The following is a 27,538-nucleotide window of genomic DNA, read 5'->3' on the forward strand; positions in this document are numbered from 1 at the left end:
AGGAGGAGGAAAAGGAGAGATAGAAAGCTGATGATGCAGGTTTGGTCTACAACACACAACCTCCCCACTCGCACCACACAGCAGCAGCGGCTACACCTCGGTCAAATAAATCCAACTTCCAGTGGTCTCATCAGCTGACGACGAGGAGATGCGTCCGCAAAAGCTTTGATTCGACCCCTTTATATCCTCCTCCTCTTCCTTCTCCTCCTCCTCCCATCTTTAGTGAGGAGCATCCCACACAGTGACTTCACTCCGACGGGCAGGCAGTCAGACGGATTGACACAAGCCAGACACGATGCGTGGAACTCCCCGACATGGGACAGCTGTGGGATTTATAGTGCTGCTGAACGCGCTGCTGCTTGCGACGCAGGCTGCTGAAGGAGTCTTAACGGACCATCTTCTGGTTCAGTTGCACGAGGACGCAAAGGATGAGGCGCACCAACTTGCAACACAACATGGGTTCCAGAGTGCCCGAAAGGTAGGGATGCTCGGCATTGCAGGCACTAAAGGTTTATTTCTTTCTCTCTCTCTCTTCAGGAAGAAACTTTAATAGACTAAATGTTTTTGTTTTATACCAATTCAAACAATCAGATTAACTGCTGCAATGAAATAACCTGTCTGGCAACGTTTCTATTCATTCTCACCATCAGAAATAGTCAAACACTGTATTTAGCAACACAAGCAGTCCAGCGGAGAAACTACCGAGAGGGTTTTATTTTGGTTTGACTTCATTACACTTTTGCTTAATTTGATGACGTCATTCCTACTCAAATGCAGGCACTGGTTTGTAGGTGGCCCAGTGGCCTATGGCCCTGAAGACTCAAAGCTGCCCAGTCCTAATTCATTTATATTTCCAAACACATCCAATGTCAGTGTCCTATAAAGAAAGATGCCCCTTTTTTTGTTACATTACATCTCTCAACATGAAGTTGAGGTTTGATCTAATCCTTAAAAATGTGATAGGCTACGTTCCAATCTTTGTACGTTAATGCATTCAATTCAGGATGAGAATCTTGTTCCTTTACATTGAATTACTTTGAGTACTTGGTATGTTAAATAGAGTTACCATTTTAACATGAAATTGTGCATCATTTATAAAAAGAAAATCTCACATACACAGGTCATATGTATTTATATTGCATATTGTGACATACATGGCCTTCCGTCCAGACATAGCATTTAACACACCTAAGAAATATGTCTTCTTAAATAGCTTGACAAATGCAGCTTGCATAACCAATGGAAATAATTCCCTGACTGTGTGTGGGGCTTGTCAGATGTCAAAATAAATGTGTGGGTGAAATTGGCCGGAGCCTTAGCCAGTGAGGCGTAGCAGTGAACAGAGTGATGTCTGCGTTGCTCTGAATGGGGATTTTCTTTTCTTTTCTTTTCTGTTTTTTTTTTTTTTTTTTACCTCCACAATAAAAAAACAACAACCTTGTTTCAATCTGATACCTGTGTGGTGGTTGTGCAGCATCACCAGTCCTGTTTGCTAGTTCCTTTCCTTGTACTAGATCACCTCCCCACACACACACACCATCTACTACCTCCCTGCCTCCCAGATTATGTAATCTGCAGCTATATTTGTCCTAATGGGACATGCATCATTAAACAATGTCTATGTCATTTGAATTATCTTCTATTGTTGCTTAATTAACCAGACAGGGACAAAGAACGAGACACATATGTGAGCACAAAGAGAGGAAAAAAGAGGAAGAGATCTGCCGTCAGCCAATATAAAAAAACTTAATTACTAAAAAGAGCATTCAATGGATGTGCAACGTTTGTAATTGCAGTTTGCTTAACATGCATGATCTTGAGGATCTATTTTGAAGGCAACAATAGCAGAATTAAAGAGTGGTGGAAGATAAGAATAATCCTTGTCCTTCCATGAGAATTTCATTTTCACGTTAGATCTGACAGGCGCATCTGAAAGCATTTATTTTGAGGATTGACCCGTACTCTGGCTGTTACAAAAGCATAAGGGGGTCTTTAATCTGTGCACAGTGCCGGAGGGAAAGCTCTGGATGATGCATCTCATTTCCCTGCCCTTGTGATTTATTATGGTTCATTCCTGCACTGTTCTCCAGTGTCTTAAAATAGACACTAGATGAAAGCCAGGGAGTCAGCGCTCTTGTTCCCACCTGGAAGATGACCTGCTTTCCTTCTCCTCCATTTATAATCTATTGTATACTTTGTATTTGCAATTCACACACTTTGTGATGGCTGCTTCTGTGTTGCCTCTCATCTCTGCTTCTGCTCCTTATCCATCTACCGCTCTTGTTTTTTTTTTACCCAGCTTCCCTTTGGAGAGGGGCTCTTTCACTTCTACCCTCAGGACACTACAAAGAGGCGGAGCAAACGCAGCGCCCGTAGCAGACAGCGTCTCCAAAAAGACCGCAGGGTAAGCATACACACACTCACACGCAGATGCACACTGAGGAAAGCACACTGTGTGTTTACTGTACGTATGTGCCTAGAAGAGCATAGCTCGCCATTCACTTTGCATGACAATGGTTATTTTGATGCTGTAGTGTCCATGTACGAAATTTGTGTTTCAACAGTACAGTACCGCTTCTGATATGCAGAAAACACCAAAGGTACACAGAGCAAACAGAGCTCCCCGGGGACAGACCATGTCATCAAAAGCCACTAGATAAATACAGCACTGACTGTAATGAGAAGCCAACATAATGAGGATAGACATATTATTCAATATAGCCAGTGAGATGAAATAAGAACATAGTATGCCCAGGGACTACAGGTGGAAATTAGCAATTGTTACTATAATCTGGCCCAAGACATATTCTCTTGTTTAACAAGTTTAATGTTTATTTGTGCATTGTCCCTGTTTCAAATAAATCAATTTCCAATTCCAATTCCAATTCCAAAAGTATGACGGTGATATAATTAAAATTCAAAAGCAGGGAGATTCTGTAATGAAGAGATTATTTACTTATCATGCTGATGTTGATGCACATTAATGACATTTCGTGTATAGAGTGTGAACTGTGTGAGTATTTTCTGTGTTTTGAAAATGTTGTGGTGTACAGATGATGATGATGTCAGGAGCACTTGTCCCCAGTCAGTGTCGTCCTGTCTTCAGAATGATCATAAAGGACTCTTTTCATTCACCAACCAAACAATTCAAAATAAATATTTGGAATTTGTGAATTTTAATAAATTGTGATTGATGTGTGGAAATCAAGGACAGAAGAACACAATTTGTCATTGTAGATAAACAGATACATACGGTCTGGTACCTATAACTACACTGTGGACATACTGTAATACTATCATAGCTGCAAGATCTTTGGTGCTTTCTGACTTTCTTTCTGTCTGGTCTCAAGAAAACAAAGTGACAGTGTTTTTGCCATCAGGGCAACTCAAAACTCTGTGGAATGGCCCTAATTCAATATCCAACTCTAAATCACTTACATCAACTCCCTTTGACGTGCCTTTTGGTGATAGTTTTGGATTTTCTTTTTGTATTGCTTTCAATGTGTTTTCTTGTTATGCTCCATTTTTGTATTTTACGATTTGTGTTAATATGCCGTCCTGTGAAGCCTTTTGAAAACTGTCTTAAATCAATTATCAAAATACTGTAGTTGTATTTTAACTTTCTGCCGATGGACTCATTAATAAATTGACAAATCTACATAATATAAAACACAGATACATGCCGTGTCTCTCTTAAAACAGTTCAGCTGCGTGCTGAGCTCGGTGTGTTTGCTCTGTCCACCGTTGGAGGCATGAAAGTGGAGGTCCTGCTGCAGACAATCAACTAACCTCTTTAATTGCGGTTATGAGAGGTGCTAATGAAAATAAATGTGAGCCACTCCAACAAGCTAATACAGTTAATAAAAGTGAGACAGCATGGACATGGGCAGGTCGACGTTCCAGATGCTGGGTTTTAATCAGATGCTTGACATGCCCATATGCATATAACAATGCAGTTATTGATTTCTGTACATCTCTGGAATGAATGAGGTCAGCTTGTTTGATTTAATGTTGCCTGTTTATCATTCTGAAGTGTCTTCCTCCCATGTTTCAAGGCAAACGTATCCCAGTTTACACCTGCAGTTTTGTCGAAAAGAAAAGACCTAGTTTGTTGCATCTGAACATTTATGCACATTTATGCATTACACACTCATTTACTATACTTGAAACATGTCTAATTGAGCAGCAGTCCTGAATGTATTGTAGAGTGTATTGGATCGATTTCATAGTGTCTAAAGAGCCCTGTTCTTTGTTGGACTCTGATAATGTAGCATGTTGACCCACTTCTGACTGACCCACTAGCTTGTCCTTGTATTCCTCTGCATGTGTCTCTATGCTTCCTTGTCCTCTCTTGTCCTTTTACATCTCATGTCCCACATGGATTTTAAATGATCATCCCCTCATCCGTACCTTCACCCTATACATCCATCCATCCATGGTTCCTTATTCTCATATTTCTTTTTACATGAGACAAATACATTCAGAATCTATTTAAGGCATACTGGGTAGTAGGTTTGTATTAAATAAAGGTGGGCATATAATACATCTTTATGAATGAGCAGAATCCAGTGACTCTAAAAGACACATTCCTGGGAAAGCCTGGAGGAAAATGAGGACAATGAGAAAGGGGAGCGGTGAAGCGTGATACTGGGGCATGGGCTTTATTTGATGTTGTGAGTGGGTAGTACGACATGCTGTCTCAAGGGAAATACCAGCTCTCCTGCCAAGTGATGGAATAAATTGATGATGGATGGAAAAAGAATGTGAATGATATTATGTGACGAAAAATGTAACATGAGGCCACTTTGAAAAGAAAAACACTGGTGAAATTATTTTCACCATTTAATCTTCCATGACAGAAAATAAATATGCAATTATAGTGATTTTATCTTTTCCCAGAACTTAGTTGTCATTTAAAAGACTTACGATTTACAGTGTGTATGCCTCCTGATTGCTTAGAGTATGCCATAAAAGAAGGATCTGGATAAATAGGCATAGGCCATTTTAAAAGGCCATCTTAAGTGCTGCTCTGCTCTCTTATCTGTGTCGGTAAATACACCAGACAATGCCTGTTTCTCTAAGTCACACTAGAGTGTATTTGCTAAGGGTACGCACAAGAGAAACGTTTAGCCACAGTTTTCAAAATGTAGCATTGACACTGTGGAAAATACGTTTAGTTTTTTTTATTGTTAGCATCACTATTTTAGGTATGAAAATAGGATTAAAGGATTTTTGTTACTGACATGTTTAAGATATATATTTATTTGTAGTGTTATTTTCTGAAAAGAAAGTCCAGTTTTTAGTCTTTCCAGTGGACATGCACACATAAAGAGACAAAAAGGACCTAAACCTTGAAATGAAATCATTGTCCGTGAGACCTTGGTGACAAACAGATGTTAGTAATGCATTTCAAATTGAGAGCTTCGCTTCATGCGTGGTTTAGGTATTGCCAGACTCTAATAGATTCCTTAACTTCTCCTTAACCTCTTCAGTTTTTCCAAATGTGTGAAGGTGCCTATTTGATGAAACCTCACAGGAAATGGGATGCAATTTCAAATGAGAACGTCTGAATTGATTGGCTATACCGTTGATTGCCGTCATCCTCACAACTACTGAAGGAGATGAAGACAGTGAAATACTGGGAATGTATTGTTGGCTTGATTTCTAGCAGAAATGAAAACACAACATCATCGTCAAAGAGACCCAATCATTTTGATGCCAGCTGCCAGCCAATCAAGCACCTACATTTCAAGACATTTATCCCCATCATGTATGTCCTCTGTTATTTTCTACTGCTTGATAAATGGCATTGTGGTTGCTTTCAGTGAGCATTTGTATTTCAAAACACAGCTGTTCATCTGCCTGGGTCTTTGATGATTTAGAGACACACAAGCGTATTTGTGTAATTACGGTGGCTTTTTGTTGAAAATGTACTTGGGGGAGGGGGGGGGGACTGCATCTCTTGTGTGGCAGATGAGTTTGGGAGCCTTGGCTACAGCTGCAGCCCCTCTGATTAGGAGGAAAAGAATAACCCCTTTGATTTACATGATGTTCTGCCTTCATGGTACAGTAGAGCACAGCTGGGTCTGCTGATTTCCTGTGAGGAGCACACGCTGACATCTCACCCATCACAACAAATCCTATTTCTAGTTTTACGTGTGTGTTCCAGGACAGGCACTGTTGTGCACCTGGATTTCATTTTGCTCTCTATATGATCCTTTTAGAAGATGGTTTTGTGAGATATTTTTACCCTGACCCTGACTTTGCATTTACTTTGCTTTCTTCCCCAGGTAAAGAATGTCTTTGAGCAAGAGGGTTTTAGTCGTCAGAAGCGAGGCTACAGAGATATCAACGATATTGAAGTCAACATGAGTGACCCTCTATTCACCAAACAGTGGTATCTGGTGAGTAATAAGTCAAGCAACTGTCTGCATGCCGCCTGACCTTCAGCACCAACCCACATTCTTGAACTTTAATTACTTAGAGGCCAGGCATATTCCCCACTACTTTCTGAATCAACGTTGTTATCCATTCATTAATTAGCCTTGCCAATTCTGTCCATACCATCTGATTGCTGCATTCATGCAACCCAGTTTCCTCCCCTCTTGTTTGGCAAGCGTGACTTTTAAGCTTGCCGTCACTCGCCTGGCGTGTTGTATCGCTGACATTTACTTCCCCTTCTTCTCACCTTCACTCTCCCGCCCTCAAGCAGTCCTTATCCATATCCTCCCCTTCCTACACACACACATCCTCCACATTGACAATTTTTCTAATGGCGGCACACCAGGGTGCCATGAGTCATAGATGTTCTCCATATTGTCTGAGTGATTAGATAAACACAGGCCAGGCAGACGGGACCCCTGGGCTGGATCTTAATGTGGCTGAAGCTTGGCAACTGGGCTACACAGGCAAAGGAGTTACCATCGCAATCATGGACGATGGTGAGTGTGTGCTGTTGTTTCTTATCCTTGAGCAGTGTCTGATAACAATCAATTATATTATATTCATCGCTCTGATTTAATTAATTACTTTGTTCACATCTGTTTAATTTACAATACAATGAATAGTAAGAAAAGGTCGCTCTGTGTGTGTTTTACACACCATTAGAGTCATATTAATGTTTGTTGTATTGTATTTGCATCATGTTGTATATGTTGTTTGCCCATGACAAATTTCCCACCTTGTGGGACAATAAAGTTAATCTTGATCTTGAGCTTTCCAGAATATGTATGGTTTTGAATTTGTTTTGAAGAATATGTAATTGTTAGGATTGACTTGTCATTCTCTGTTAAGGGTGATTCACTACTGTACATCAAATTGGTATGCAATATAAGACATAGGACCAAGTTTTCTGAAAGCTTCATGCCACTGTGCAATGAAAACCTTGTATCTACAGAATGCCAAAACCTTCCAACATTTCCGTATTTAAGCCTATATAATGGAGTGGAATTTTCTCAATGCCTAATGAAGCATTTGATCCTTTCTCACCTTATTGCCTACTTCCTGTATGCTCTCTTGAGGTCACACTATCCTCTGTAAAGCACTCCCTCTCATGCTTAATCCTATCACTAATTAATGTCGAAAATCACATTTACAGGCATCGACTATCTGCATCCAGACCTGGCATCAAATTATGTGAGTACCCCAATGTTATTGAAATTCATACTTTTCTTCATTACTTTGAAGTGTTATTAATAAGTGAAGCAGGGTTCAGGTGGTGGATTTCATGGGCTTTGTGTGGTGTGCCATTGGCAGTGACAGGTGATTTCCACGTTGCCTTCATGGCTGCCGAGTCTCCTTGTATTCCTGGAGGACGCAGAGACAGGCAGACGGCCAGCCAAGCTGTTTAATGTTAATGCACACTGCACTGTGGCAGGCACAATGGCAGGCCGATCTGTCACAAGCAGAGATAATGCCAGGGTAGTTGGCACTGCATAATGTGATGCTATATCTCCAGAATACTGATAAAACCTTAAAGGACAAGATGAATTGCTAAATGGAACAAGAAAATGCAGAAGGCTTAGTTTGATTTGACTATAACATTTGCAGATCCATCAGTGTGAGTGCATTGTGCTGTAGTCTTGAATCCAGGATGTTCAAATGCAAACCTTCCACAGAAACTACGATGTTGTGAAGGAGTGAGTGCTGTCATGGTGCTTCATTGGGCTCAAAACACCCCCTTTAGAAAATGATGTCCACATTTTCTTTATTAAGAAATGCCAAGAGTTTGCATACTTATCTCACCTATTGGTTAACATATTGAAGAGGTATTAACGATGACACCAGTGTACAGTGTGCCCTCTGTTTGGCTTTTCCACCACATGTGCACACTGTGTGATACTTTTAAATGTGGCTTGCATAAGTGTTTTTATCCGGTGTGCATGTGTTTGTACACTTAACCACTATGTTTGCCTGCCTGTTTCTTGCCTGTGAACACTGATGAGCCTTGGCCCAAAAATAACACTCAGCCTTAGCTGGGGTGATGCAGGAGCACGCTCTACTGGATTGATGGATCACGCTGTGCATAGATCTATAGTGTGTGTATGTGTGAGCGTGTGCAAGAGAGAGACAGACAATGTGTATGTAATACTGTTTTGTTAACCCACCCACAAAGACCTCCTACTATCAGCTGACTATAAACAAACAAAAACAGAATAAAATGTAATTTTAGTTATACCGTCTTTCGGACTGATTGATTGTGTGGTTGTGGATATCTGTGTGTGTATATGCGTATCTGCTTTGGACAGGCAAATGCTAGTTCAGACAAGGGCGTTTTTATTTTTCCAGATTTCCCATTTGGTGTGATGATCATACTCTAATAGCTCATTAGATTTATTTTGATATGGATAGTTAATTCTGCGATTGTGTGTGTCCTGAGATGAGACATTTTTTACGTGGTAGTTCAATTCCATGGCACATTTACCTGCAAATGCCAGTAGTTATAGTACTTTAAATGACTTTTGCATAAATACATACAGATTCTAGTATTATGCTGCTAAGTGATATAATAAATAAAAAAAGTGATGTTTATTTCCAACCTTTAACAGTATTTAATATTAGATAGGAGTAGTGGTGAACATCACTGATGTAGATAAAAAGGAGAGAAACAGTCTGTTTATAATACAAATATGATGTCGAGTTTGACCTAATTCCTGCAACGAAGCTTATGCAGTCACTCTTTTTACCTTTAAGATTGCCAGCACCTGATCAATGCTGGTATTGTGTTTGGCTTCGGCAGTATTTGGAGGAATTCTAGGTAACGGCAGCATCGATCAGTAGATGACAGGGTTTTTTTTGTCTCAAAGAGAATTGTGCTTAAAGAGCTGAGGTGTGCTATTGGGTTTTGTGTCCCTTCTGTGGAATATGTTGTTGCAAGTGTTTCTACACCCTGCTGGGAAGTTACCATGACAACATGTTATGATGTCACATTACCATGAAGTTGATCTCATATGTTGCCTTTGTTTGAATGTGTATGATAGATGGAGAGTAAAGAGAGAAAAAGCAAGAGTGTCTCTAAAATTACCTTGAGAAGATGAGTGACGCTGTGAAACGGCAATAAGTGATGTTCACGACTATTTTTTTCAAGAATAGATAGACGGAGGGTATCCGTCTTCCCTTTAAGCTTGGACCTCGTGAAATAGTTTATTTCGTCTTTGACTTTAAAGCATCTTGCTAAAGGACTTCCAAGAACGGTCCCATTATACAGCAATCCTGCACCCGCTCTCCTAGATTATAGATTAGGTTATCAGCACCAAATGGACTATTGAAATCAACCATGGTAACATGATAAATGGCCCTAAAAAAGATACATAAGGATGTTTTGTTTGTGCCTTGTCCTCTTCATTATATGCATTACATGTAGTAATAAATCAGGAATAAAACACATCCAAAACAAAATGATTTTGGATTAAAAACATTTGCCTTTTTACTGGTGGAAGAAGTACTCAGATCCTTTACTCAAGTAAAAGTATCAGTACAACAATGTAAACATACTCAATTTCACGTAAAAATCCTAAATTCAAAATCCTACTTAAAGGAATACGCCGACTTATTGGGACTTTAGCTTATTCACTGTAACCCCCAGAGTTAGATAAGTCCATACATACCCTTCTCATCTCTGTGCGTGTTGTAACTCTTTCCGACGGCCCCACCGGTAGCTTAGCCTAGCACAGATCCTGGAGGTAACAGGTTCCAACTAGCCTACTGCTCCGAATAAGTGACAAAATAACGCCAACATGTTCCCATTTACATGTTGTGATTTGTTTAGTCACAGGGTGTACAAATAACAAGGTCACATGAGACACAGCCATCTTCTAACCGTACATAAACTGGGAACTATATTCTCAGAAAGGCGAAGCACTGCTACTTCTGCTACTTGGGCGGAATGATTTGCTAGCAGCACCTGAGAAACTCAGAGCAGAGAGCAGCAATGTTTCACCAGTAAAATGCTACTTGCTTCAATACAATCTGTATACAGATTGTATTGAAGCAAGTAGCATTTTACTGTTGTAGCTGGAGCTAGTTTGAACTACTTTATATAGACAGACTCATAGACATCAAGTTACTTCTTTTACATAAGGGTCACAAGCCAAAAGGTTTTGGAACCACCAGTAAAATCTATACATTTTTATGTATGTTTTATGTAAAACCTAAATCTGAAAATGAACCAGTAACTCCAAAATTCAGTAAATGTAGTGGAGTAAAATGAAAAATAGTGTGGACAAAAAAAGTGGCAGAAACTGGAAATATTTAAGTAAAGTACAATCATTCAAAATTACAGTATACTTAAATAAGGCACTTAGTTAATTCCCATAGATTCCATTCCAAAACTTTTTCTATGTCTAGAAATACAGGGCATACTGGCTTCCACAACTGCAGCTTAGAGTCATTGCCTTCCGCTATCATTCGCTCCGAAGACGGTGAACAGACGTGGGTTGCCGGGGAAAGGTGAGGTGGCTGAGACTTGGTACAATCCATTATTCTGACCCTGGTTGCTCACAGGACACCAGAGGAAGACCAGAGTCTGATTGATAGCAGAAGATATGAGCTTGAGAAGCACAGAAAGTGATTCATGGACATGCCCCTGTGTTATTGATTACCAGGGCTCAGCACTTTTTCGCTCCATTTAATGAAAAAAAAATAACACTCCTGACATGAGTGAGCACAAAGCCTGTTTGGGAGCAACATGTTCTTCCTTCACAAATGTTCTCACTGTGAATAATAACATTGTCAAGCCAATTCTTAAACCTTACCCATTTCTAACCAGCTTCACCGCTGGTGTTGTGCCACCTGTTAAAAATATACTAGTTTTTTTATTGTACCTTTGACATCTACATATCTAACATAAAGAAAAAAGACAAAAGAAAAGAAGAAGTAATCACAAATGAGATACATTAAGATGACATTTACCCTTGTATTTATCATCACATCTCCTTAAACAATCACAAAGGTATGAATCTCTCTGGACCGTAAGTATTGCTACTTTCCTCTAGTCACCTGCTCCACATTGTGATAATTACGGCATTTCTCCATTGGGTCAGTAAGCTTTTGCCGTTTTGCTTCCTCTTTCTCGCTGACTGAGTCATCTCCTCTAAATGTCAGCCAGCAGAGCTGTCAGGCCAGAGTGTGGAAACAGCCCCAAAGATTGATCTGATCTGTTCAGTTCTATGGCTCATGAACACGACTGTGACTTCCCCATACTCATGACCACACAAAGCACCTGTTACTGGGTTACAGAGCAAAACAGATACCACTCCAAGTGACATGACATGCAATAGCTTGAATGAGCTTTGGAAGAGTGTTAAAATAAAGAGCAATATGTGTGAGACTTTCCCTCGGATCTTGAATCCAACTCTGTGTGTGTTTGTGTTTGATCTTCAGACATGGATAATCTGGTAATTATGTTGACTACATTAATGTCTCTCTGGCAGATGTGTCTCCTGCGTCTTGTTTCTCCTGCTTTTCCGATTCTGTTCGCTCTGATCCTATTACTTTTGGCCATGTGGAATTAAATGCTGGCAGTGATTGGGCGATTATTTTCTCAGTTTGAAATCCCCGCTGTGACCACACATTATTCTGGTATCGCCAGTCAACTTCTCTAACAGTTTGAACAAAACACTTAACATTGCAACCTTCATTTATTACAGGTCCGTTGTATAAAAGAAAAAATTTGACATTTTGTGAAATATGCTTAGTCACTTTCTATCTCAGAGTTATAGGAGGAGACTGATACCACTCTTATGTCTGTACGGTAAATTATGAAGCAACCATAGCAGCCAGTTAACTTAGCTTAGCATAAAAACTGGAAACAGGGGGACCACCACCTCTAAAACTCACTAATTCCTATGTTATATCTTATTTGTTTTTCTTGGAAGAAATAGTAACTGCAACATTTTTTCACTTTTCACACACAGTTTTTGTACAGCTCTGAGGTCTAAGGGCATTTTCACATATAACTGATCCCCATGTGTGTGTCAAAACATCAAAATGTTCAAAACAAACTCAGCTTTCCGTATAGTGAAACCCAAATCTGTCCCAAAGCCATGTGTAAAGAGATCATTTGGCGCTAAAGCTGAAACGTTGATGTTGGCTTTTTGAAATTCCTCAAATCTCTTTTGAAAACAATTTTATTGTAAAAATTATAAATTAAATTATAATTATAAAATTAATTTATGATGTGTTGTACGAATTGTTTCTGTGCTTGAAATGAGTTTACTGAAGTCTTTAGGATATATAAGATTCAAATAGTAAATACATGTCTGAAGTGAAATTTCGTAATATATCGCTTTTTGAGCGGGAGTTTTGTCAAACACCGTTTGGATGTGCCGGTGCGTCCCGGTGCGGGTTTTAAACAAACATGTTGGTAGGAGCCTTTGGCAGAGCCCGGCTAGCTGCTCCCCCTGTTTCCCGCCTTCATGCTAAGCTAAGCTAGGCTAAGCTAAGAAATGGGAAACAGGGCTCGCTATAGCTTCATATTTACTGTACATAAATGAGAGTATTATTGATCTTCCCATCTAACTCTTGGCAAGAAAGTGAATAGCCTAAGTGAATTTCACAAAATGTCAAACTATTCCATTAAATTGTGTTAGTTATTAGCCTGACTTTACCAAACCAAATTGCAAATGCAAATTTAGAAAACTATAAACAGACTAAAGCCTACAGAGATGTGTCTGTTTCCCAAGCAAATTTTTTATAGGTAGGTGCACTTAATAAAGTATAGATATCAGTATTTCACAATAGGAAGCCATGTTTTGGGAAAACCATCCAGATGACAAAGCAGGCAGTGATAAGGTCAGCACTTCACCATGAAATGCTTCTCTCTGCTTTCTCTCGATGTTGTTGTTTTTGTAAATGCATCCATTTGGTCCTTTCAGAATGCCGATGCCAGCTATGACTTCAGCAGCAATGACCCGTTCCCATTTCCACGCTACACAGACGACTGGTTCAACAGGTAAAGCTCATCCAGGCGACCACTGTTTATATACACATACTGAGTCATACTGTTTTGTGCATGTGTGTGCTCTCCCTGTAATCAGGCAGCCCTCCTCTATTGATTTTATCTTCACATAGTTCCATTAGGACATAATGGTGCAGTATAAACAGAGCTGTTGTTCAACACAACACAAAAGAAAACATAATACCTTTTTTTACCCATTCACTTGGAGGTGATAAGGTAGATAAAGGAGGACGAGCACAAGTCTAGTCTCCTCTCAGGGCTGTAGTGTTCACAGACCTTCTGTCTGATAGCCTTATCTGCCTCCCATCTCCCAATCACACCAGGTGATCCACTGCCACTGCAACACATGTCCAAGAGAGGAACAAAGAGGAATATATTCTTTCTCCGCCTCTACTCCTCCACCGTGCCTCTATCTGCTCAGATGTATCAGTTTCGGTTTGCCAGTGTAGCAGTTGCTGACTGTCGGGCACAACTCGCTGGCTAATCAGCTGGTTGTTATAAATAGCTGCCTGTCTGTAGCAAAGCATGCTGGGTGAGAGGGGTTGACTCTCTGCAGTGTCCCTTTGGGAAGCAGAGGGAGGGAGGGAGGGAGGGATGGATATATATACACACATCACGTGCAAAATCAGTCGGACTCAGATAAATGATGGCTAAATGGATGGATAAATCTCATTGCCTCTCCATGAGCTAATGATCTACAGGTCAGAGTGTTCATGCTAATTTAAAATAATAATTTATGGCAAAGGAAATGAAAATGCTAAACCTCTTTTATTAACAATTTCCTCCTTCTAGTCTGGCCCAAAGCCACCAAAGGAAGAAATGTTATATAATCTGGGAAATCTTATCTCAAACTTAACCCATAACATATCCTTAATAAATTCATCAAATTCATGCAAATCCACTTAAGTACATTCTCTGCTTTTTGCTATCACCAGTCACGGCACTCGATGTGCTGGAGAGGTGTCTGCGGCAGCCAACAACAACATCTGTGGTGTGGGAGTCGCCTACAACTCCAAAGTGGCAGGTGTGTGTCATATTTAAGATGCATTTTTGACAGCAAGACAATGAGCAGTCAGCAATGTTTGCAAATAACATTTCTGATAATGGTATGATAGAATGATCAAAAGATATTATGAGGGTGATTCACTCTGTATGCATGATGTATAAAATATAGGTTTTTGTGGAAAAACGTTGCATTGTTTTTTTATTGGAGCATGTATGAAGGGTATACCTCTACTTATTGAATTACTGCAAATGACCCACAGAGGTCAGTTAGAGTCCACATAGCAACAGAACACCATTATCCAGCTCCATGTTTCAATTTTATATAGATTTTTATGGAAATTTACTTACTTGAGTAAATATGAAAATTAATATTGACTGCTTAATTTGTGTGCTGCTATGAAGCTGACATTACTTTCTAGCTGTTGTTATGGTTTCAATGCTTTACTTGTATTGCTGTCTTGACATTCTAGATATTGTAAACTTAACCAGCTGAAAATGAATTCATAAATCACCCATTTATAGCTACTTACCTCCACTGTGTTCTAGCAGCAGTACGGTAAACCGTAAAATAAGCTGCCAGAATTTTAATGATAGAGTCATATGGAGATGCTGCTCTTTCAGGTATAAGGATGCTGGACCAGCCCTTTATGACTGACATCATTGAGGCATCATCCATCAGCCACATGCCCCAGGTTATTGACATCTACAGCGCCAGCTGGGGACCAACCGATGACGGAAAGACGGTAGATGGACCACGTGAGCTCACGCTGCAGGCTATGGCCGATGGTGTCAACAAGGTAGGGCAACGTTATACCTGCTGTGCAGAGGGTTTCAGATTAATATGCCAAAAAGTGCTGTAAAGTGTAATGATCTTTGCTACATGTATCAAGCCACCCTTTACAAAGTCTGTTTAATTTGCTTACGTAGATTCTTAGCCTTGTTTATTCTTTTTGTTTGACTGATTTCTGTAAACCAAATTGGCCCGTGGGGACAGTAGAGCTGTACTCGACTGTACACTACAAATATAAAGATGAAAAGGTTGGGGCGGCCTCTAGCTCACCCAGTAAGAGCATTCGCCCCATGTTGGCTGAGTCCTGCAGCGGTGCGGGTTTGAATCCGACCTGCTGCCCTTTGCTGCGTGTCATCCCCCATCTCTCTCCCCCTTTCCTGTCTATCCACTGTCACTGTACAATAAAGGGAAAAGCCCCAAAAAATAATCTAAAAAAGATGAAAAGGTTTTCACACCGAGGTTGCTCTGTGCTCTGTGTTGATACTGATCTTACAAACAGCCATCTTAAAGGCAAAGGATGCAATTGGGCAGTTATCATAGCATCCCTAATGTATGATACTACTTAAAGCTCCACAAGAATACTTTTCTTATTAATAACCCATTGCCACCAAAAACATTACATTACATTACATGTTAGCTGACGCTTTTATCCAAAGCTACTTACAATTAAGTGCGTTCAACCTTGAAGGTGCAAACTCCAGACAACAAGTAGTAAGTGCAAGTACTATTTAAAATAGGTAGTTTCAGGGCATATTGAGCTGATTAGGCATTCTGTTCTCGCTCAAGGACACAAATCTCACCAAGGCCTGCCAATGGGGGCTTAAACGTAGGCCTTCTGGTTAACGAGCAGTCTTCTTTCACACACACACACACACACACACACACACACACACACACACACACACACACACACACACACACACACACAGAGGTGCCATGCTAACAATGCCACTACCAATTACTTGCTTGATTAATCATCATGCACTGTGTGCAGGTGTGGGTTGCTCTGAAATGACCCGTCTCAGGCAGGGTAGCTGAGTAGGAGCAAAGCTGACTGTAATCTCTGATCATGTCAACACATCTAGTCTAGCAGAAACTCTGTGATCTCGATCTGCCTCTTAGATTCTAACGATCAACTATATAAGCTACTGTGTAGGCTGAACACGATGTTCTGAGTTCTAATGTACAGAAGGTATTATATATGCTCCATTGCAAAAAGGAGATACAGGAAGGACACAATATGCTTCAATCTTTTCATGCCTTGACTACTGTAACTAAAAATACATATAATAACTCTGATATGTTAAGAATGCTGCAGCAAGCAAGGCTTTTAGTAAAACTAAGAGATAGGACCATATATGCTTGTGTGTCTCTATTTGTTGACTGTTCTTGTAAATTCAATTTCAAGATTTCATTGACTATGTTTGGGGTATGCATAACTACAAACATGTCAATTATATTTCCCAATTCAGAATTTTTTCCAATGGGGTGATCCTGTATCCTGGTTAAAAATTAAAGATGGTCAGGTTTTTGCCATCAGCTGATCTGAGAAACTCTGGAAATAGGTTTACTTAAATACTCAGTATTTGAGTGTTCTGTATAATGCTTGAATTCTACGTTTTGTGTGAATACTTGATTGATTTTATTGTATGGAGCAGTTTTCCGTTCTTCTTCCTTTCTGGTCCACCAATTTTTCCCAGATCTTTCACTCTTCCACACGAATGAAACCACCCTCCAAAAAAACAATAAACCCTACAAACCACCCAACATACACATATAAACACAGTAGCTTCAACTCACTATATTGATCTTATGTACATCCACCACCTGATGACCTGAGAGGTCTGATTGGATTGTAGTCAGTGAGCATGTCAGAGATGTACTGGGAAACCCAATTATTAAGCGCTTTAAATATTATAAGTAATTGAAGCACAGGAATAATATGTTCAGCTTTGCATGTATGGGTAAGGATTTGATTGATTGATTGTTTTCGAAATTACATGTCTTTGAGACCTCAATCTATTTGCTACAAATTCCCCTCTGATCATTTTGACATGTTTTCAGTTGCTTTATCTGTAGCTATATCATTCTTATTTGTTCATATGGATTATGTACATAATTAGTAAACTGGCACACACTGACACATACTGCATAGTCAGGTAAAATACCTAAATTCCCAATTCTCATTTCACACCTGTAAGTCCCACTTTAAGTAAGCATACCTATAAGCATAACTGTGATGACAATATTGTTTAAGGGGCGCGGAGGAAAAGGCAGCATCTACGTGTGGGCATCAGGAGATGGTGGTAGCTATGACGACTGCAACTGCGACGGTTATGCCTCGAGCATGTGGACAATCTCCATCAACTCAGCCATCAATGATGGACGCACCGCCCTGTACGATGAGAGCTGCTCTTCCACCCTGGCATCCACGTTCAGCAATGGACGCAAGAGGAACCCAGAGGCTGGCGTTGTGAGTGTGTTTAAGGACATATATCTTTCATAGGAGTGAAAAAAGAAATCATCTTCAATGTTTGTTGTTAAGTTTATCAAATGTTTTTTTAACATTCCATGGTGCGTGCACTTTTAGCATTCAAAGATGACTCAATGCTTGTTCATTCCACTTATGCCTTATTCATAGACTGAACTGTGAATAGCTTTTTTTCAGGCAATGTATCCTAGGCCTGTCAGGAGATTGGATGAGACCAGGGGTAAAGCCTAAGAAGCTGTTGTGCTCTAATTGCTTGCTGGTTGTGAAAAATGGAGGTTGAGATGGAGGAATAGCTCTTATGTGATTACTCTCCTGTACATCCAGATCATCATTTTCCTGTAGATGCTCAGAGCAGTAAGCACGTGGATGTTGTATTAAAAGAAATAGGACAATGTTTTTATGGACTCCTCTTTTATTAGTTCTTATTGAGGGCAACCATCAGCAAAGAGTTCATTTCCACCAAGGTGCCTTAGTGCAATTGTTTTTCTTTGTCTCTAGAAGTAGAAAGAAAAATAACAAAGCAAACAAGTGAGACACCAAAGGGAATCCAGTGACAGACCTTAGCATCCACACAAATGGACTATAACTGGATCATTGCTGTTTGAGCATTTACGTAGAGAATTGTGTCACCTGTGGGTGATTGTTGAAATAATGAATGGATGAGTCACTAGAATCAGAGAAACACAGAGAGCATGCTATCTTTGAAAAGAGAGACAGCTGAAGCATGACAGGTGCTGCTTACTTCCTTTAATTGATGAGAATTTCCCGACCTTGACGGCTAGTGTTAGAAAAAGGTGTGCTCTTATATCTTAGCGTACAGCGAGAATATAGAGCGACACTCTATACCATGCATGTGTCTATAAAAATATTTCCCAGTGTACAAAGGCTGCTGCCTTTGTACATGCAAAGTATTTGTGTTTGTAATTATGCAAATCACCTTTGGCTGTTGACAGAGCCATGGATTTCCCCTAGGGTTTCCCCTCTAATTTCAGTCAATCTCGTATCATTTCTAATTAAGCACCAAATGAAATAATTTAATGCTTATTCAGTAAATATAAACACAACTTGTCTACTGATGTGTGTATGTAACAGCTCAGCCAATGTACACTCTGAACTCTTATTTATTATTTTCTATATTTGTTCTGTAACATACAGTATATATAAAGCAAATGATTTTATTGATTGTGCAAATGTCTTTAGACTCTACAAACATTTATATTTTTTTATTTTTTGTTGAATAAAGGGTAGTATAAATCTTTGGGGCGGGAAGGGAAGAGTCTTTAGTGACAGAACGATCCTGTGATTTGCTTATTTCAGGCCACGACAGACCTGTATGGGAACTGCACGCTGCGTCACTCCGGAACATCAGCAGCAGCTCCAGAGGCAGCTGGTGTCTTTGCTCTGGCGATTGAGGCGAAGTATGTACTCTACTTCACCTTTCACACACCTGCAATATATGTCAAGTTTATTTAACAACCAAAGTTGACCAAAGTACGTACAAATTTAAATGCACAGCACAACAATTAAAATCAAAACAAAAGGAGTCATAAAATAACACAAATACAAATAACAATAACAATAAAAGCAAGAAAATACAGTACAATATGTTGTTAAAATGCATAAACCTCTAAGAGCAACCAAAGGCCATTGAGAACAAATATGTTTTGAGATGTGTTTTAAAACTATCAATGGAGGGGGAACATCTGAGACAAATCGGGAGATTATTCCAAAGCTTTGGAGCTGCCACAGAAAAGGCACGATCTCCCTTAACCACTAACCTTGATCGAGGAACAGTTAAAAACAATTGATATTGAGGATCTAAGAGGCCTGGAATTGGAGTAGGGGCTGAGGAGTTCTGGAATATACTGGGGAGCCTGACCATGAATGGCTTTAAAAACAAATAAAATAATTTTAAAATCAGTCCTGTATTTAATAGGTAGCCAATGCAGGGATGCTAGAATCGTTGTGATGCTTTCTCTTTTCCTTGTGCCAGTCAGAAGTCTCGCTGCAGCATTTTGCACCAGCTGCAAGCGAGACAAAGAGGAATGGCCAACACCCAGGTACAGTGAGTTGCAATAATCAAGCCTGGAGGAGATTAATGCAATGGTGACAGTCTTCATATCATCAGAAGACAGGATGGTCTTCAGTTTAGCAATATTCCTGAGTTGAAAAACTCAAGAAGAATCACCTCTGTTTTGGAGTCATTCAGTTGTAGGTAGTTTTTTGCTATCCAGCATTTCACATCCTGGAGGCAGTTAAGAATGGATGTAACGGGGCGACCTCTAGCTCACCCAGTAAGAACGTGCGCCCCATGTAGGCAGAGTCATTTGCAGCGGCCCAGGTTCAAGTCCGACCTGCGGCCCTTTGCTGCGTGTCCCAAAAAAAAAATAAGAATGGATGTAACAGAGTTGGAATCCCACCGGATTTAATTTAATTAATAAAATGGGTCCTAAAATGGATCCTTGGGGTACTCCTCAAGAAATAGGGACTGTGGAGGAGTAAAGGCTGCCAATATTAACAGAGAAAGTCAGCTAAATAGGAGGCAAACCACTTGAGGGCAGTGCCCTGAATGCCAAATGTGATTAATGATTTAGATGGACTGTCTGTACACATTGTTAAGTCTGCTGGTCAGAAGGTATAATTTCACAATAACGAGCTTTCAGCCCTTTCAATTTGGATATGTCATTTGAAAGAACACTGTTTTTATGCTATTTAGTTATGAGCAGATCAATTTTTCCAAGTACAACCTTGAGCTTTTATGTTGCATTGATGTCTTTGACTTCTTCTGTCAATCTCCATTCTCAGATCCTTTATTCTAATTTTCCCTCTGTGTGTCTGAACTCCTTAAATGCACAAATCATGTCTCCACTTTTGATAGAGCTGCCTATTTAACACAACCGTGAGCTGAATGAAAAGCAAAACAGTACTTAGTGTGCCACCCACAAAGTTCAGACTCTGTAGGCCTGTGCCAAGGACATAAATGATATTTGGATCAGTGCTCTTTATATCTCAGGACAAGTTTTGAAAAACACAGTTTATATACCGTAAAGAGTGGCTCACCTCTATGTTTTAGTTATTATTTCCTATATGTATGTAGCAGAGAGCCTGGGATGTTAAAAAGCACTGCAGCACATGGTTATCTCAACCTGAATATTGTATGTAGGCTAATTGTGATAATAAAGCTTCTATTATTGATGTTTACAGGAAAGTGTTAATCATGTCATATTAACACTGTGGTATGAGTTGGAGTTTATTTTATAATCCTTTCAGAGCAGGTTGTTCCTTGTGGATCAGAAAATAATTAAAAACATATGCCACTTAAGTAAACCCACCCCCACATAATTAAACGAATATGACAAATCTAAAACCTGGAGAATTACTGCTTCTTAAATCCCAGAGGAGAGCCTTTTCCTTCTCTCAGACGCTTCATTTCTCACACTAAAGGCTGACAAGATTCTGATGCCATTAACTGACACCAGTTAGTGGAGTTGAGTAAAGAACACTGTTTGCTCTGTACACACAATAATGATGTTGCTGTTTGTAGGAGCGGATGCTCACCTTGTCCGGCAGCAAATAACCCACGAGGCTGTTGGCACAACTGCACAGCCATTTTACTGCCCAAACACACTTGAACCAACGGCAGGAGTCAGCCAGAACAAAGCTGTGACACACAGCCGAGATAATAAAGGGAGAGACAGACAAAGGCAACCATCTGCCTCACAGAACAGACACTATGATGTTTAGATAATTGAAAGCAAGTCATTAATGCAAAACCATGAATCTGAAATGTTTTAATATTTGATACTCAACATTATTTTATTTTGCTAGAATGCCTACTTTTAACTTACAATATTGTGTCTCCTCCATCACTCTGTTCTTCCTTTATCCCCCTCCCTCTGTCCTATGCACACTGGTGACTCTTTGTCCACCCCAGCCCTAACCTGACATGGAGAGACATGCAGCACCTGTCTGTCCTGACCTCCAAGAGGAACCAGCTCCATGATGAGGTCCACCAGTGGAGAAGGAATGGCGTGGGTCTCGAGTTCAACCACCTATTTGGTTACGGTGTTCTGGATGCTGGGGGCATGGTGAAAATGGCCAAGGAATGGAAAACTGTGCCTGAGCGTTTTCACTGTGTAGCCGGATCCATTCAGGAGGCCCAGTGAGTCACATTACTAATTTTAGTCTCTTTTATGCTATACATGCTGCATGCTTTTATGCCATACATGCCTCATGCTACATGTGCACACTACTGTACATGTTCAAACTGTGCTCACCAAGATTCAAGGAACACACTGCTGAGCACAAGAGACACACTCATCTAATTACTGAGTAATCCCAATAAGGCTTAATTCAATAAAACATCTGCAGTGGGAGTGTCCACTTCATAACCCTGTAATATTTAGATTAGCTGCTCAGTCTGTCTGATGGTCCTATAGATTTATAAGGACATATACTTATGTCCTGACAGTTAATTAATCTGAATTGGATTTCTGTATCGTAGATTATGGTAAGCATCCTTAACAAAATTGTTGAAAAGATGTTGAAAAGACATCTAGTGTTGTGTTGTTTCAGTTTGATAATAATGAATATAAAATCCCCCTTCACTCAAAAATTGTTTCACTTGGATGTTTCACCTTCACTGCAGAATGATGTATGTGCAAAGGTCTTACCTTAAAGAAAGCCAATGGAACTTTTCTATTACACATGCATGAAAACTTTACTTTAGAGCAATACAACACACTTGGTCTTGTGTGACCTGTAGCTTATGGTGGGTACTCTTAGCTAATGTTACCAAACTTTAGGTAGCTATTGCTGTTTGATGGACATTACTGAGTTAATGCGCTTACTGTGAAATTCCTCTTCAATACTGTTACAGTAGTTTAACATTTTAGCCAAATGTTAAACTGTAGGTTAGCATTCAGCTTTATATATATTGGATTCTTTTACAATTTACAATTACTAGATATTAAACATTTGATATTGATCACATGCTTTAATGTTTGCTCCTGCTGTCAGGCCTCTAGGTAGAGTGGTGTTTTGATAACGTTCCATCTGGCCTCTGCTTTGGAGAAGATCCTCAGGCTCTGCCCCCATCTTTCTTTCTTTTTTTCTTTCTTTCTTTCTTTCTTTCTTTCTTTCTTTCTTTCTTTCTTTCTTTCTTTCTTTCTTCCAGTCACATTAAGTATTATCTCCCCTTGGATCACCCATCTTCCTTCCTGCATTCCACTTTCTCCTCTGTGCCCTGTCATCCTTTTCTTTCCACTGTCACCTCCTATTCCTCTCTTTCCCTTGTCCCCTTCTGGTTGCTGCACAAGGGTTCTGCTATCCATCCATTTATCACATCCTGGGCTTTGAGCTCCTGCGTGTGATGCCTGGTGGTTTCCTGTGGCTAGCCCTGTTATTCACTCTAATTAGAGCACCACAAATGTCCCAGCATGGCATGTCCTGGAAACACTGTCAATTAGACTGACTGACAGCCAGGAAGGGATTCCAGGTGGAGGTGTTCATGTGTATAGATGTGTGACTGAACACTGAGCTTTCACATGCATTGTGAAAATGTCAATGTGTGGGTGAAGATAAAAAAGCAGACCCAGTATGGTACGTCTGTGTATTTTTTGCCTCCATCAACACCTCCAATTCCTTATTTTAGTCTCTAATCAGTGCTCTACAGACGATGCAGTCACGACAACATTGTATGAAAATGTGCCTGGGTGTGTGTGTGCCTCCCTTGAGTGCAGTGCCAGATAGAAAGGGAGCATCCCATAAGATTCATATTGGTTTTATTGCATCACTGAAGCAGAAAGTGGCATCAGCTCTTTGCTCAGACATGGACACACCTTAAATATCTGAAATAATAACTGTTTGTAAAGGCAGTATAGGGTAGGGAGAAATACTGTCTCCCTTTTTCAACAGTTTCCACAGCAGCACACAACGGGGCTTTTGTTGCCTCTATTGTGGTAGAGATGTAATTACAACATGGCCACCTCTGATGATAGTGTATCACCAGAGAAAAGCAATAAACACAAACATAGCCATGCTTGCAAACTGCTCAGCATTCAGCTGATAGCTGCTTTGGCGGGCTACGGCTACTTAGCTGGAGGAGAACTTCTCATTATCAGTGGAGCTGTACACAGTGCCACACTGTGGGGTGAGGTTGTTTTAAATCTACACTGGTCCTGCCCATTAGTGGCATCCCTCTCCCTGCTTTAAGGCCGACTGCTGTAATTACTCTCACACATTATCTGATGGGGACTGTGCACCTGCTGCGCACAAAATTGTTTTGGTGTCAAAAGTGAGATCTGAACATGTTTATGACCAGATTTGGTTATACGCACAGCCATACAATCTAATAAACTAATAATAGTAATTTAAAAAACAAACAGTAATGATTTTTTTTAATGATATTGAAGATGGAGAAACAATGAAAGTTGTGGTAAATTGTACCTCTTTTTATACTTTTTTTTTACAAAAAAAACCCCCACATATAGAGTCATATGGTTAGAACATCTGTTTGATATTTGGTTATTTCAAATTTTCTCATCATGCATTGTAGGGTGTAACTTATTGTGAAACACCCCACTGTGAATTGTTCTGTTTTTCTGGGAATAGTAATTTGCTTCATCAGCCCTTAGCAGATCACTGCTGCACTCACCTCTCTGTGCTCAGCATGGTGTTCTGTTAATCATTTTTCAAAGTGAAACTCCACACATCTCTCTCACTCAGTTTCTGTGTCTTGTCTCCATTGCCTTCTCTCCACCCCCATTTCCCACCGCCTGCGATGCGGCCCCGGCCTCTAATAATGTTATTAAGTCTTCTCGTAGCCTTGGGCCACCACCCCTGTCCTGCTGTGTTCTCACTCTTTATTTCCATCACCCAACAAGATGGGAACAGCAGTGTCCTCCCTACCACAAAGCAACAACAATACCAAAACCTGCCTGCTTTTACACTCTGCTCTGGACACATACATGGTGACAAAAAGAAAAGGATCTCTGCATGCACAGAAAAGGAGCTACAATTCAGAGGTGGTCCAGTACATGCCATACTACAAATATAGGGCCTCAGATTTACAGTTGGCTATATTATAAACACTATTCTTTTAATTGTATAAATCTACCTAATAGGCAGTGAGGTAATCGTGGACATTGTTCAAACTTTTACTTATGGTAAAAGATGGTTAAATTCTATTTGACAATATATGAAATAGAGGTGTCAAACATTTTCAGTTTCCAGCTACTCACGTGTCACAATATAATATTTGTTTTGAACTGATATTTTATAGTTTGACTATTTGATCCTTTATTGAAAATATTAATTACATATTTAGATAAATTAATCATACAAATATTCATCAGTTGATTGGCTAATGATGGACAAAATGTATAGTGATTTAATTAAATAAGAAAATATAAATATATAGATTTAAATATATAATATACATTTTGAATGAAACTAGAGTTTAAGACTTTTGGACAGCAAGCATTAAAAATCACTTTAACTGGAAGAAGCTAAAACATTATGTGACAAACATGTGGCACCAAGTATAAAAGATGGTTGTGTATTGCAGACCAAATAGTAGAGTATTTTATTCCCCCCACTAAGATAAATTATGTAAGCAGACATGACATCATCTCTGCGAGCAGGTTTAAAAAGAGGCTTGATTCTCCGTCATCGTCGGATGATTCTATAGGAAAACTTAAATCAAGTACATTCCAAGGCGAGCAGGATGGGGGTGTAAGTAGATAAAGTTAATTATTTCGCCTGCTCTCTCATTCTGAGCTACAGGGCTGCAAAGCCATCTAATCATGGTGATATTCTGCTCATGTTCTTATTTCATTTTATCCTTTTTACTTGACCTTTGCTCATTTTTAACACTGATATTTGACTTTTCTCTATCTCTTTGTCACGCAGTATTAACTTCCTCAACCTATTTTTCCTTCCCCAGTAAAATCCAGTCTGGCAACAAACTGGTGCTGGCCATCACCGCTGAAGCCTGTCAAGGGAAGGACAACTTTGTCCGCTACCTGGAGCATGTTCAGGCGGTGGTCACTGTCAATGCCAGCCGCCGCGGCGACCTCAACATCAACATGACCTCACCCATGGGCACAAAGTCAATCCTGCTGAGCAGAAGGCCCCGTGATGATGACTCCAAGGTGGGCTTTGACAAATGGCCCTTCATGACCACCCACACCTGGGGCGAGGACCCCCGCGGGACCTGGGTCCTGGAGGTGGGCTTTCAGGGCGAGGAGCCACAGCGTGGAGCCCTGAAGGAGTGGACCCTCATGCTGCATGGAACACAAAGTGCCCCTTATATAGACCAGATAGTACGTGATTATCAGTCCAAACTTGCTATGTCCAAAAAGGAGGAGCTGGAGGAGGAGCTGGATGAGGCTGTAGAGAGAAGTCTGAAGAGTTTGCTGAGTAAAAACCACTAAATTCCCATCTGCATGTTGCCAAATCTTTCACTTTCTCTTATCTTTCTCCCTCTCTGCAATCCTGCTCTATCCTTCTCTAAATCTCCTCAGTTCTTCTCACTCTCTTGTCATCCTCCCTTCTGTCTACCTCTCTTCCTCTCTTCACTCTGCTTTTTGTTATTAAATGTTTCAATTAGCACCCAACCTTAAATGAATGTTTCTTGTAATCCAATCATGATAAAAAAAACAGTGTAAACATTATTAATATGTTCGACATAGAGAAAGCAAACTATATGACTTTTTACACTCTACAGAATTGTACATAAATCAAATAGAATCCACTCTTTCATGCTCTTGCTTTAACTGGCCTGCTCCTCTCTTCTGCCAACTGTTGTACAGTTTGTGACTGTAAATGATTTTCTGTGTCATTCTACTTAAAGTTTAATATCTTGCAAACAGTGACACTTCTTTCTGTTCATATTTTTATGTGACATGCACTGTTTATATAAACAAGGAAAGAAATGTGTGATTCATTTTGCAGCCTGTGGTCCTCAGTTCCTATTTCATAATCTCTGACGTATGCTATAATAAATCTATTCAGCTGTTTATTAAAGCACTTGAGTGATTTGCAACACACTACTGGACCGGACATACTGAGTAAAAGTAGCATTCTCTGTCATTTCAATGGCCAAACTTTGATAAGGTAAAACAAACAATTTGATAGACTGGGAATGTGGAGTAAACTTTTTCCGTCTGAAAAATAGTCTAAAAGTGAAGCACAATTGGGTGCTACATTACCATACCGTACCTAGTTTAAATCTTTTCCAATGTTTATTTCATTCTGTCCTGTGCTTTCTAATAAAGGGAAAAAGCCTCCTGAAAAGTGAAACCTGAGCTACATATGCCAAGGTACTCTTCCCTTTATAGACACAAAAGTGTTACATGGAGCATCAATAAATCACTGCCATAACATTTTTCACTAATGTATGGATTATACATCTGTAAAACATGTAGAGGAGACTAAGTCTCACTGCATTTAAATAATGTCTGCTGCTGTCTGGCTGGATTTGTAATAGCAGAGAACGAAAAGAATTAATTGACAAAAAGTATTCTCTGTGAAACACAAGGCAACATGTTTTAAAAGAAATTTCACAAATGTTGTTGCAATATCATAGGCATGTGATTCTACTAATAATCCCAACCCTGATCTGATTTGTTTAAAGCGGCTATGATCAATAATGCTCAAAGATGGATCACATAATTACATGTAATGTGAACCGTGTTGCTTGGAGTGATGAACCCACAGAGAATTATCACCCAATTCTGCAGTTCCCCTCATCTCTTTGGGGTGTTTTAGTAGCTTCCAGCTCATTTCTTTGGTT

General features: G+C 39.9%; 1 protein-coding gene across 1 annotated transcript; it reads left to right on the forward strand.

The window, feature by feature from the left end:
• pcsk2 (proprotein convertase subtilisin/kexin type 2) lies at positions 1-26,685 on the forward strand. Its single transcript, XM_028603631.1, has 12 exons — positions 1-478; positions 2,300-2,404; positions 6,291-6,404; positions 6,833-6,941; positions 7,598-7,635; positions 13,374-13,450; positions 14,392-14,480; positions 15,083-15,258; positions 17,509-17,724; positions 19,060-19,160; positions 21,677-21,904; positions 25,688-26,685. Exons 1-12 carry the CDS (start codon positions 296-298, stop codon positions 26,175-26,177), a joined length of 1,926 nt encoding a protein of 641 aa, XP_028459432.1. The 5' UTR covers positions 1-295; the 3' UTR covers positions 26,178-26,685.
• The last annotated feature ends 853 nt before the right edge of the window (positions 26,686-27,538 follow it).

Source organism: Perca flavescens, chromosome 17 (genome assembly GCF_004354835.1).
Source record: "Perca flavescens isolate YP-PL-M2 chromosome 17, PFLA_1.0, whole genome shotgun sequence".
Lineage (NCBI taxonomy): Eukaryota > Metazoa > Chordata > Actinopteri > Perciformes > Percidae > Perca > Perca flavescens.